Genomic DNA, 12,595 nt, shown 5'->3' on the forward strand with positions numbered 1-12,595 from the left:
TTATATAATATTTTTCTTGGGTGTTTGAGAGAGCATCCCGTGCTAGTTGTCTTTGCCGCCCCATGAAGTATCTCCTTTGAGACTTTATTGGCACGTCAGTTTACAATATCCACATTATTACACAGACCAACCCCTATAGACATCTATTACAAGACGACTCGCGGTCGCCAGCCTTCCTAGTATTTGCACTGATATAAGCGCGGGCGCTCGCCGTGCCCGATCAGTATCGACCAAGTAACAGACCCGAAAGCAGCGCGTGTTTTTCGCACTAAAAAATTGGAAAAGGGTATTTTGATGCCTTAAAGATGTCCACCTGTAGTGTGAAATGGTGTGGAAAGGTAACAAGAAGCTCAAATTTAAAAACAGACGGCATTACATTCCACAAATAAGTCATATTTATAATTTATTCAGAGCCGGCATAGGTCAACTTACATTGGCCACTTACGCGTCAGTAGAGGGACAGTCATACTTCTGTCCCTTTTCATCTGGCGCGACTGCCCGCCGTCCTTGAAACGGCCAATCACAGCGCGCTTAACACATTCCCCGCCCGCTCCTCGCACCCCAAACACTGGTGACTCGTATCGCGAACAAAATATACAAGATTGCTACTCTATAGAAGGTTCTCTGTGCATTATTAAAAGCAAATTTAAAATTGAATCAACAACATAGAAATAGGATGTCAAAGAACAACTGTCAAATATCAAAAGCACGACCAAATCCTGGAAGAATTTCAAGTGACATTCATTAATTTGCTTTTCAAAAAATTTAGTCGAAATAAAAATCCCCCGCCGTATCCTCTACAACTTTTTGTATTGAAAAGTCGCATAGGTAATTTATTAAACTTGAGATGGAGTAACCTTTTCTCATTTTTATTATTAACACGCTTTTATTAGGTCGTCGTGTATGTAACTATGTAATGGAATCTGCGGAGGCTAATTTAACCATCTTCCAAGGATCGTAGCGTAATGAAAATTGGCAGCTATATGTAGTTCCGATGACAATACAATAATATGGTACTGTTGAGCTGATCTGATGATGGAGTCGGAAGATATGAACTGGAACTACATGATGGAACATCGTATCATAGCCGTTTTTGGGTTTCTTAGAAAAGTCTTGTAATGAACTTTGACTACAATTAGGTTTCAAGGTCTGATGATGAAGCCGAAAGATATGAACTGGAACTACATGATGGAACATCGTATCATAGCTGTTTTTGGGTTTCTTAGAAAAGTCTTGTAATGAACTTTGACTACGATTAGGTTTCAAGGTCTGATGATGGAGCCGGAAGATATGAACTGGAACTACATGATGGAACATCGTATCATAGCCGTTTTTGGGTTTCTTAGAAAAGTCTTGTAATGAACTTTGACTACAATTAGGTTTCAAGGTCTGATGATGAAGCCGAAAGATATGAACTGGAACTACATGATGGAACATCGTATCATAGCTGTTTTTGGGTTTCTTAGAAAAGTCTTGTAATGAACTTTGACTACGATTAGGTTTCAAGGTCTGATGATGGAGCCGGAAGATATGAACTGGAACTACATGATGGAACATCGTATCATAGCCGTTTTTGGGTTCCTTAGAAAAGTCTTGTAATGAACTTTGACTACAATTAGGTTTCAAGGTCTGATGATGAAGCCGAAAGATATGAACTGGAACTACATGATGGAACATCGTATCATAGCTGTTTTTGGGCTTCTTAGAAAAGTCTTGTAATGAACTATGACTACGATTAGGTTTCAAGGCCTGATGATGGTGCCGGAAGATAAGAACAGAAAAAGGGGGGGGGGGGCTCGAGGGGCGGAAGCATGAAAGAAAGATCAACGTAGTATTTAGAATAAGTTGGGTTAGCGTTTTCTTCTGACCTTTAAGAGCAAACAAAGGGGGCTCGGGGGCGAAGCCCCCGCATGAAAGAAAGATCAACGTAGTATTTAAGATCAGTTGGGTTAGCGTTTTCTTGTGACCTTTAAGAGCAAACAAAGGGGGCTCGGGGGCTAAGCCCCCCGCATGAAAGAAAGATCAACGTAGTATTTAAGATCAGTTGGGTTAGCGTTTTCTTGTGACACTTCATAGCAAACAAAGGGGGGCTCGGGGGGCGAAGCCCCCCGCATAAAAGAAAGATCAACGTTGTATTTAAAATAAGTTGGGTTAAGGTTTCCTTGTGACCTTTAAGAGCAAACAGCAAACAAAGGGGGGCTCTGGGGGCGAAGCCCCCCGCATGAAAGAAAGATCAACGTAGTATTTAAGATAAGTTGGGTTAGCGTTTTCTTGTGACCTTTAAGAGCAAACAAAGGGGGGCTCGGGGGGCGAAGCCCCCGCATGAAAGAAAGATCAACGTAGTATTTAAGATAAGTTGGGTTAGCGTTTTCTTGTGACCTTTAAGAGCAAACAAAGGGGGGCTTAGATAATATTTCGAGTACTCTATGTACTTATACTGTACTTATAGAAGAATGCATTTATTTCGATAAGATGGCTAGTCATAGGATTAACAATACCTACTGTATATTTAATTTATAGTTTTATGTAATTTTTATATTTAATTCATACTTTTATGTATTTTTTACACATGAAGTTTTGTATAGGTACGTAAAAAATATATCTGAGAACAAAAAAAAACTCATAACTTGTTTTATTTTTAATTATAATATCGCTATTTCCCAACCCTCTTACATAAATTGACATAAACCAAATAGCATAATACCTAAAGCACAATTGGCAAAAACTAATAGTACTTACCTACCAGGTAGACAAGATACAAGATACAATCTCAATTGGGTAACCTTATTGAATAAAACTCTATGTCCTATATTAATTTTATATAACATTTTAATAGTACAAAAGAGTATATATATAATTTTATTTCGACCATACAAATCACTAGCCTTTATTCATACAAACTTCATAATTTATTTACACACCAAATGTCAGGACTAATTTTTCAGAATTTTAAATAAATAAACTTATTACAACATTTAGATATTATAAAAATAGCTTATTTCAGTATTTTTTTACATCCAATCATATAATATCATTAGTAAGTTTAGTAACTGGACTAAATAAATGCAAAACTCGATTATCAATTTAAGTACTAAAAAAATCACATTCCATTTTTTTTATTTGTCTCCAACCCTAAACAAAAAGTAAAATAGTAAAGCCAGATAATATGTTTCTAAGATTTTCACAAGTATTTTACAAGTCTCATTTATAATATTTAGTACATACCTACATATTCTATACTCTAAAGGACGGAACACTTTGGCCACACACGACCACCGATCGGATTGTCAATTTAGCGGCTAAAACAAAAAAACCTAAACAAATCCTTTCATCTTTCTCGCACTTCTTTCATTCACCAATCGACCGACAGGGACGCAGATGTGTACCTCTCCTGATTTAAACTTTTATGTAACTAATTTTTTTTCTCATTGCTGAATTCCTGTAGAGGAACATGGTCGAATGATTTGTCTTCTTTAAGCTTCTTGTGAGTAAGGTGAACTAGTACGAGGAACAGCGCGTGAAGGACTGAAAATAAAATATCAATAAGTATATAAATTAACTCTCAACAATCCCTCAAAGGCGCTGACGAAACAAAGCAAGTGTGAAATGCGGGAATGAATCATCCACATCACGATTACAACTAAACCAACACTATTGCCATTTCGTTTTCATTGGATTAAGTGGTATCCGGCATCCCAGGGCCCAGGGTCCCCTAAGGTACTATACGCATCATATTCATATCAATGTTATATTCTTTCCCATGCCTTACAAGGAGGCTTTCACGTGACGGTTCAGCTGGAATACCAGTGATACTACTTCTGTCACTCGCCAGATCCAAACCACCAAAAGCTATCTGCACTCTCCTGGGTCGGTCTACCGTCCCATCTAAAAAGTATTGCAGACAAGTACTTGACTTTAACCAAACTGGTATATCAATGAAACTACATCTAAAGAGACTATTTAGTTTCTTACCACATCCAAACAGGAGCCAGAGTCCCTGGGCTATTCTGAACTCGACATCTGCCCCCAGGTCTGTATACCGATGTAGACCTAGTTGTTCGCTGTCACAGCTGAGTAATATCGCAGACACTAGGGTCGCTAACGCCGTGATACCCACTCCGTACAAGAAGTAGGCTTTCACCTGCCTTGGTTTACGCTGAAAAAACAAAAGAAATAAATAATGCATGCAAGTGTAGCATTAACACATTCACCCGTTTCTACCACCATAAGACAATCCAAAATATCTAAGTTCCAATACATCCTCAGTTAGTGCCTATTGTTTTTAAGTTCTGTGGCAATTATCCGAATCCGACTCAGAATCATTTGTTTTTTCGCTACAAAATAACTTACTGATAAGTAATTACAACATCCGATATCTTTCTGATTAAATTATAGACTTGCATAATAATTTTTTCATGAACATTTTCTGATATTTTCACATGAGGATGTTCTATATCTTTCACAAGTTGATATCAATCTTATATTGATAGAATATACCAGACCCTTTAGCACAACTTGCCATGTCTCGTGCGAGTCCATACATCAAGCGCGACTCCAAGTATGGAACTATAGACTCGCGCGCGACAAGGCCAGTTGTGCTAGAGGGTCAGTTAAATTACTCACTTGACATATTCCATTGCACAGCAGAATGGAGAAAATAAAGTTGAAAAGCACAACGAATGGCACTATGACGTATAGGAACACCTCAGGAATCCAACCTCGGTAGAAGTGACTACCTGTAGAGTAAAAACGAAGTTACTGGCGATCCCTTCAAAATTGGATATCTACCAGTGGCGGCTGGTGAAAATTTCTGCTAGGTAACACTGAGCAAAAGGAAACCTACCTTAATATTAGGTACTTTACTAGTAATCAATTTTAGGCAAACCTGTGGGAATCGGCTTGTATGTGGGATATGAGAAAGAAACAAGTGAGTACTGAGATGACAAATGATAGAGGAGAATGGAAGAGGAAGACAAGGTGTACCGACCCCACACAACGTGGGATAAAGGTAGGAAGAAGAAGTCTTATCGGGAAAATAGGAAACAGGAACATTGTTTGGGACTGGGGCCCATTTCTCGATTCTACAAGTTACAATTTACAAGTGGTTGTTAATGTCTAATATGACAAGTTGGAAAGAGACTTCCGCTTCTAACTTGTAACTTGCAGTTTTGAGAAATGGGCCCTTGTCGTTCTAACTCAGCCAACCAAACGAAGGTAAACAATATTTACACAATAGGCTAGTTTCCTACTAGTCAAATCAGCTCCTTTTTAAGAACTGTCAAAACGATTTGCTAATATGGAATTACTATGAAATACTGAAGAGTGACTTCACGGTCAATTCATTTACTTTATATCTTTCTCTTTGACTTATTAAATATAAATTATGTTTAAACATAAATAGTGTCCATGTTTTTCTTTTAATTATGTGGTGTTTTATTTCGTGCACTGCATAAAATAATTTATTTTTATTATAGGAAACTAGCCAATTCTGTTTCTATCTTCTTACTCGTATGATAATACATACGAGTAAAGTACACAATCCAGAAAAATCTCACAGGACATAATACTCACCGAATAAATTACTGAATGTCAATGATCTTGGGTCTGCCATGGCCAATACCATGAACCATATGAAGGCATATCGCACCAAGAGCAACAAATTAACGATCTGTAAAATAAACATATCATTTAACCTTTTGAATGCTAAGCTAAACTATCGCTAAAATATCGTCAATAAGGAACCTTTTCTTACTCGATAAAAGTTTACAAATAAATTTTGGAATATGTACAAGTACCTACATAGACGAGGCTCCAAGGGGATGTTCGTTTGCAAAAATAGCGCACCTCATTCTGACTTCAGATATATATTGTATAGATCCCAGACATCCTATAAACAGATGTTGCCAACCAGTGGCCCGTTTCTCGAAAGGTACAAGCCTTGTATTACAAGTGCGCGAACTGTCAAATCGTATGGGTTGTCATGGAAACACACTTGTAATACAAGGCTTGTACCTTTCGAGAAATGGGCCCCAGGACGAGGACGGAGGAGGTTATATTTATAAATACCTATGTGTGGTGTCTGTCAAAGAAACTTTTACACTTTCAAATAACGTATTCATACGCTTCCTGGCATCTGCGAACTTTGCATTTGTGTATATTATGAAATAAATCGTCGTATACTATTAAAATCCCTAAAAATTGCAATTAGGTACGAATAACGTAATCTACAGTAGGCATATGTCCGGTGCCTAAATGTAAGCGGCCTTGGATTTCGCTCAATGGCGCAAAAAAGTTCAAGATCAGGTTCAGTTGATAATGTTTATCTGAAACGAGTATGTGTGCACAGCTGGAGAATGCAATCGTATATTTCATTCATTTCATTTCATTCATTTATTCATAACAAAAAAATTGTGTTGAACATTAGCCTAAGATTAGAACTAGTACTAGTACATAATTATAATATTATATTTAAATTTGGAATTAAAGCTTAATTAGTAATACCAGCAAGCTGATGATACTATTAAAACATCAAGGTACCATACTTATATATAATTTAATCAGTAATTGTAACATGTCCGTCGAAATTCGAAATAATTGTACAGTAAAAAAATAGAAATAAGTACTTAATTAAAAAAAGGAATAATTAATATCGTCAATTTGGTATCTTATTAGAAAACTACAGGCTTGTATACACATTATATCATTTATTATGTAAGCCTATAAAATGAGCCTTCCTGAGGCGTTGGGCTAAGTTAATTCACTGTAAGGTACAGCGGGGCAAATCTCGACTGGGGAGCAAATGTAACTGGTCAATTTTTTCCATGTTTTACAATGTTTGCATTATTAAATAGAATGTCCACCGGTTGTATATGGTAGGCGTGTTCAGTGGATACATGTAGAATTCAACATCATAGTGTTATAATGGAAAAATTGGATTAGTTACCCAGTCGAGATTTGCCCCGAGACTTCCATAGCTATTTCTCCGTATAAGGTGCACGGGGACAATTTCGAATGGGAAGCAATTTCAAGTAATCGAAATATTTTCCATGTTTTATAATAATTTCGACACGTGTCCACTAGTCACATAAGGCACGCGTGTTCAGTGCATGGACATATATGGTACTCTAGTGTCTCTAGTAGTAGTAGTAGTGTAAAATAATATATTTAAATTAGTTGAAATTGTCCCGGTTCCAGTTTATTTACGTAAGTATTTTTCATGTAATTTATTTTATTTAAAGTGCCCTCGCGGCTTACTTGCAGAATAAATGTCTTATTGTATTATTTGACTGTGTAGATGTATTACTAAGGTGTATATTAAATCTTACCGCATTAAAAATGCCCAGTGTGAGGCAGACCAACTCAATTGGGATGCAGTGAAGTAATTTTCCCTTGTAGCACATCTTGAATCTGCAAAATGCATTCATTATAGTGACTTAGAAAAGTAGAAATTAAAATGTGGCAACATCACTGTGTCGTCCCTTTCAAATCAACATGTGTGAGAACAAGCGCGGATCCAGCTTCGTGCCCAGGGGGGGGGGTCACGTGGTAAAGGCCCGGGGCTCCAGGGGGGGTCACGTGGTCTATTTGTATGGCCAACTTAGGCTCCAGGGGGGGGTCATAACCCCCATGACCCCCCCCTGGATCCGCGCATGTGTGAGAAAACGAGACGACACTACACTGTACGATGTTGTCACATTTTTAATTCTACTCTTTTTAGCCAGACTGTTTCTGTTGCCTAAGTTGTTTCGCATTTTATTTTTAAAGTCTTATCGAAAAGGCTAATTTCTAGTTTAGCATATTTCAATTTTAGCTGTTGTTTTCTTTCTAGCTCGAACGACGAAATAGACACGTACCTATCTATTAACTCACTTTAAAAAACTATTTCCACTAGTTTTGAAAAAAATATTACCTATTTAAAGTTATGAACACGTCGCGTAGAAAAAATACAACATTCGATCAGTCCACTAAAACGAATGACTAGTGAGACCTAAGGTCTACTACATTTATAAAGTACGCCAAAACACTAATAAAAATTCACAAATTTAATTCTTCAGGTGGTCAAATCCCGAACTAAACTACCGCTGTACATTTAACATGGAACAGCGCTGCATAAGCGTCGCCACTGCCCGCAAAGATAAGTTTGTGAATTCTTAAATTGTAAACACTAAGGTATTTCCCGATCGCCTGAGTGGTCGCGTGGGGGTTTCTGGGAATTCTGAGTAAACAAACAAAATGGAACACGGACTTTCCTTATTACTTAATACTTATATTACTTATACACCATACAGAATATAGTAGACCTTCAACGTTTCTAAAAAGGGTGGTATTTAAACGAAAATCAAAAAAATAACTTTTTTTACGCAAATATAGTCCAAATTCATATCAAAAATACTAATTGAACAGCAAAATTTGCAACTCAAAATATTACTAAATACACTACAATATTATTCGTGGCGTGCATCTATTTTAACTTTTAGTAAAGCTTTTTCATGATTGCATCGCTAATAATTACTAACGCACAGTATACCTAGCAACGCTTTTTTTTTTTAAATGTAGCTTCTATTTTTACATAATATACAGCAGTTTAATCTAAATGACACAGCATTTTTTTCTAATTGCAATCAATTTTTTTATTAATTACAACATAAAGTGACCAGCAAAAAAACATAAAATTTAAAGCGCAAGCGCACAGAGAAGAAGAACGGCTTTTTTAACTGCATTAAACAGCTTTTACGGTTCAACGAGTGATAGTCCATCCCTACGCAAGATGACGCGATTGGCGGATCGAGCAAGTTCTAACCTAACCTTACCCACTTTTATCACAAAACTTTTATTCCGTGAGGGTTACAGTTCTAACCGAACCTAACCCACTTTTCTCACAAAAGTTTGTTTCCGTGAGGGTCGCAGTTCTAACCTTTTTTTTTTGTTGACGGAGTGGGGAATGTTTTTACGCATTTCTCCCCGCCCGTGGGGAAGGCCATGATGGGGAGGGTATGTGGGACTCACTCATTCAGCTCCCTCTCCTGGCGAGAGGGAGGGAAAGAGAATACCCACTAAACCCAATATACTATAACCCAATATAATATACGAGGTAGGGCATAGCGAATGATATTCCGCTTTGTGTGGTAGGGCACAGCACAGCGGATATTGTCTCGCTCGAATCTAGAGCAGAGCCCAACTGGGGTAGTACCTCCGCCTTACAGAAGACCGCAGCCAAATAGCACTAGACCCTACTCATAGTGTTGTGTTCCTGTCGGTGAGTAAGGCTGCCAGAGCTCAACGAGGGTGCGGTGTGCTGATGACGGGAGGACTTACGGAACTAACTTGTTCCGTTTATTGTCCTTTGAGTCGTCGGCAACCCGAACCCTCCTTAGAACTTGTACACTCCTTTTTACTGTGTACTTAACACAGCAAAAGGGAATGTACAAGTTTCTAATGGGGTGGCAACGCGCATGTGACACTGTTTGAGTTGCAGGCGTCCATAGGTTACGGTGACCGCTTTACATCAGGCGGGCCGTATACTTGTTTGCCACCGACGTAGTATAAAAAAAAAAAAAACCCCACTCCGGCGTCGCACCCTCTAAGATGTTGTATGGGGACATTACGGGCTCGCACATTCATTCTTCCGCAATGTCCCCCGTCTTTCCCGACGTTAGGCCAGAAAACCCGCACCAAGGAAGGGGACAATCAGGGACGCTTCTGATTCTCCCCCCAGTCGTGTAAGGCCGTGCAATGTGGGCCCCAACCCACTGGCCCTATTGAGGAGGGCGCCGTTTATTGCGAACTGCGCGCGTCTACTTCCTCTACGTCTTTGCCGATGCGAAGGCGCATAGGCCGCATTTTCGCGTTCTCGCTCCTCTGTCTTCTTCTGCGAGATGATGTCCTCACAGAAGGAGATGACCGCTTTCCAGTTCCTCTCGCTACGGAGCATGGCTGCAACGACGCTGTGCAGCGATAGGTCCGTCGTTCCTATTGCTGCGGTGAGAGCGCGGCGCTCTTGCTCCCAGTGGCTGCACACCTCTAGCGTGTGTTGGGCCGAGTCGTCAGGGTCGCCGCACTGGTGACACTGGGGCCCCAATTCCCTCTTTATCTTGTGCAGGTAATGACCGAAGCAGCCGTGACCGGTCATCACCTGCGTTGCCCTATATGACAGGGCCCCGTGCTTCCTCTTCAGCCAATCCTCCATATATGGGAGGACTGCCCCTATGGTGTGTGTTCCATACGGACTGTCCTCCAGACTGTCCTCCAGACTGGCCTCCCATAGCTCTCGGAGCCTGACCTTGGCCTCTCGGTCTGCCCGCTCTGCCACTTCTGGGTCCAAGCGTTGTCCTCTAGCTCTGGCCTCCACCCTCATCGTATACCTCTCCGCCTGGACCTGGGCGTCGAGCTCCCATGGAGGAGTGCAGGCGAGGAGACACGCCGCCGCATGGGATACCGTCGAGTAGGCCCTAATTATTCTTAAGGCCACCACTTTTGCGGCCGCCGGAGCAGGGATTTGTTTCCGCTCGACAGCCGGTCCGCCCAAATCGGGGCCTCGTATAGGGCCATACTTCTTACCACCCCCGCAAAAAGGCGGCGGCATGGGGCTCCTGGTCCTCCCACGTTGGGTAGCAGCCTGCCTAGGGCGGAAGCCACGCCCACAATTCGTGGAGCAAGTCGGGTGAAATGTTCCCTGAATTCCCATTTTCTGTCCAGGACCAGGCCAAGATATTTGATATTGGCCCTGACCTGGACAGATTCCCCCACCTGAATCGTCAAGCCGGCGGGCAGGCGCCATCCTTTCCCCCGAAAACTACCGCTTCCGTCTTCGAGAGGGCCACCTTTAACCCAAGCAGGCGAATGCGGCCGACCGTCAGTTCTGTGCCAACCGCCGCCCTCCTCAGTGTCTCCTCCAATTCTCTTCCCCGCACAGCCACCATTGTGTCGTCCGCGTAACATATGGTGGACATGCGGGAAGCAGCGCCCCTTTATCACCCAATCATATCCGATGTTCCACAGGAGTGGTCCTAAGACTGACACCTGTGGAACACCGCAGGCCATTTCTCGTTCTGCTCGACCTTCTCTTGTTTCGTAGAGCACTACTCTCTCAGATAGGTAGTGCTCCACGATTGTCCTCAGGTGGTGGTACCGAAGTGCCTCCTTGATTACGTATATGAGAGGGTGCCGAAGGCGTTGGCGATGTCGAGTGATAACGCTACGACACCCTGCCCTCTCCCCGCTGCATCCTCACTAAATTTCCTAAGACAGGAAAGTGCGTCCATTGTGGACAGCCCCGCCCGGAACCCGAATTGCCTGTCACTGACGTCCGGGCCGGTGTTCTTAAGATGTTGGAGAATGCGGCCAGCAAGGATACGCTCCAACATCTTCCCTACCTCGTCAAGGAGCACTATTATTGGCCGATATCCGGAGGGACTGTCCGGCGGGCGGCTATCTTTCCTGAGGAGGCACAACCTACTCTCTTTCCAGCCTCTCGGAAACAGGCCCTCCTTCAGGCAGTCATCAAAAAGTTCCCTAATTCGGTTTCCGAGATGCTTTAGCATGATAGGTAGGACTTTTCCAGGTACCCCGTCAGGCCCAGGAGCTTTTACCTCCCCTCAGGCGGATGTCTACCCTCATAATCTCGTCGTCAGAGACCCAAGGGAGTCGCAGTTCTAACCTAACCTAACCCACTTTTCTCACAAAAGTTTGTTTCCGTGAGGGTCGCAGTTCTAACCTAACCTAACCCACTTTTCTCACAAAAGTTTGTTTCCGTGAGGGTCGCAGTTCTAACCTAACCTAACCCACTTTTCTTACAAAAGTTTGTTTCCGTGAGGGTCGCAGTTCTAACCTAACCTAACCCAATTTTCTAGCAAAAGTTTGTTTTCGTGACGGTGACAATTCTGCTCCTTAGAAATAATGCAATGAATTAAGATATTGTAGCTATAATAATTATTAAATTAGCTGAACGTGAATACTTAAAAAATAAGAAAAAAGGATGTATGCTCTTCGAATTAAATAATTTGCTATGAAGACGGGTAAATTGCTGCGCAATTAGTATTTTTGATAAGATTGTTGTATTTTTGTTCCTAAAGGAATTTAATTGTCTTGCATTAGAGGAAAAAAGTAATGTCGTGCTGATGTGTATTTTGGAATAATCTGCATTACTAGTTTTGTTAATCATTTAGTTTATTTGCAGTGAAGTAATTAATTTGATGTACAGAAGTATATTATTGATGACGATAAATTGATAGGCGATTATTTTTTTGCTGTGCGTTTAATAATATCCCTTCTAAAAATAGATGTTTTAAAAAAAGATGTCGTTAACTCGAGGAAAAATATTTAAGCCTGAATTTATTATTAAATTTGAAGCAGATCTCAAGTTATGGATTTGTTCTGTCAGTGCCAAAAGTGCCTATATTCAAACATTTGACTACCGGTCTGGCCTAGCGCGTAATATCTGCCCGCAGTCGCGATCCTGGGACTCAGTCAATCTGTGTAAAAGAATAGTTATTTGTTATACAAGGGGGTAAAGATGTATTTTAACGCCGATGTAATAACAATAGTTATTTGTTATACAAGGGGGCAAAGTTGTATTTTAACGCCGAGAGTGGAATTG

At 40.8% G+C, this 12,595-nt stretch overlaps 1 protein-coding gene across 1 annotated transcript; it reads right to left on the reverse strand.

Annotated features, from left to right (window-relative positions):
* Nucleotides 1-2,623: 2,623 nt before the first annotated feature.
* Nucleotides 2,624-7,966, reverse strand: LOC125235335. Its single transcript, XM_048141870.1, has 6 exons — nt 7,910-7,966; nt 7,326-7,407; nt 5,572-5,668; nt 4,624-4,736; nt 3,973-4,156; nt 2,624-3,525 (listed from the first exon to the last, which is right to left on the reverse strand). Exons 2-6 carry the CDS (start codon nt 7,398-7,400, stop codon nt 3,413-3,415), a joined length of 582 nt encoding a protein of 193 aa, XP_047997827.1. The 5' UTR covers nt 7,401-7,407; nt 7,910-7,966; the 3' UTR covers nt 2,624-3,412.
* Nucleotides 7,967-12,595: the final 4,629 nt, after the last annotated feature.

This window comes from Leguminivora glycinivorella, chromosome 17 (genome assembly GCF_023078275.1).
Source record: "Leguminivora glycinivorella isolate SPB_JAAS2020 chromosome 17, LegGlyc_1.1, whole genome shotgun sequence".
Lineage (NCBI taxonomy): Eukaryota > Metazoa > Arthropoda > Insecta > Lepidoptera > Tortricidae > Leguminivora > Leguminivora glycinivorella.

What these genes read in the sequence shown, in the direction of transcription:
- LOC125235335 (XM_048141870.1), bottom strand. Translation starts at nt 7,400, where the DNA reads ATGTGCTACAAGGGAAAATTACTTCACTGCATCCCAATTGAGTTGGTC. An exon ending in CACTGGGCATTTTTAATGCG is followed by an intron (nt 5,669 to 7,325) that starts GTAAGATTTAAT and finishes TTTATTTTACAG; the next exon opens with ATCGTTAATTTGTTGCTCTT. An exon ending in TGTGCAATGGAATATGTCAA is followed by an intron (nt 4,157 to 4,623) that starts GTGAGTAATTTA and finishes TTGTTTTTTCAG; the next exon opens with CGTAAACCAAGGCAGGTGAA.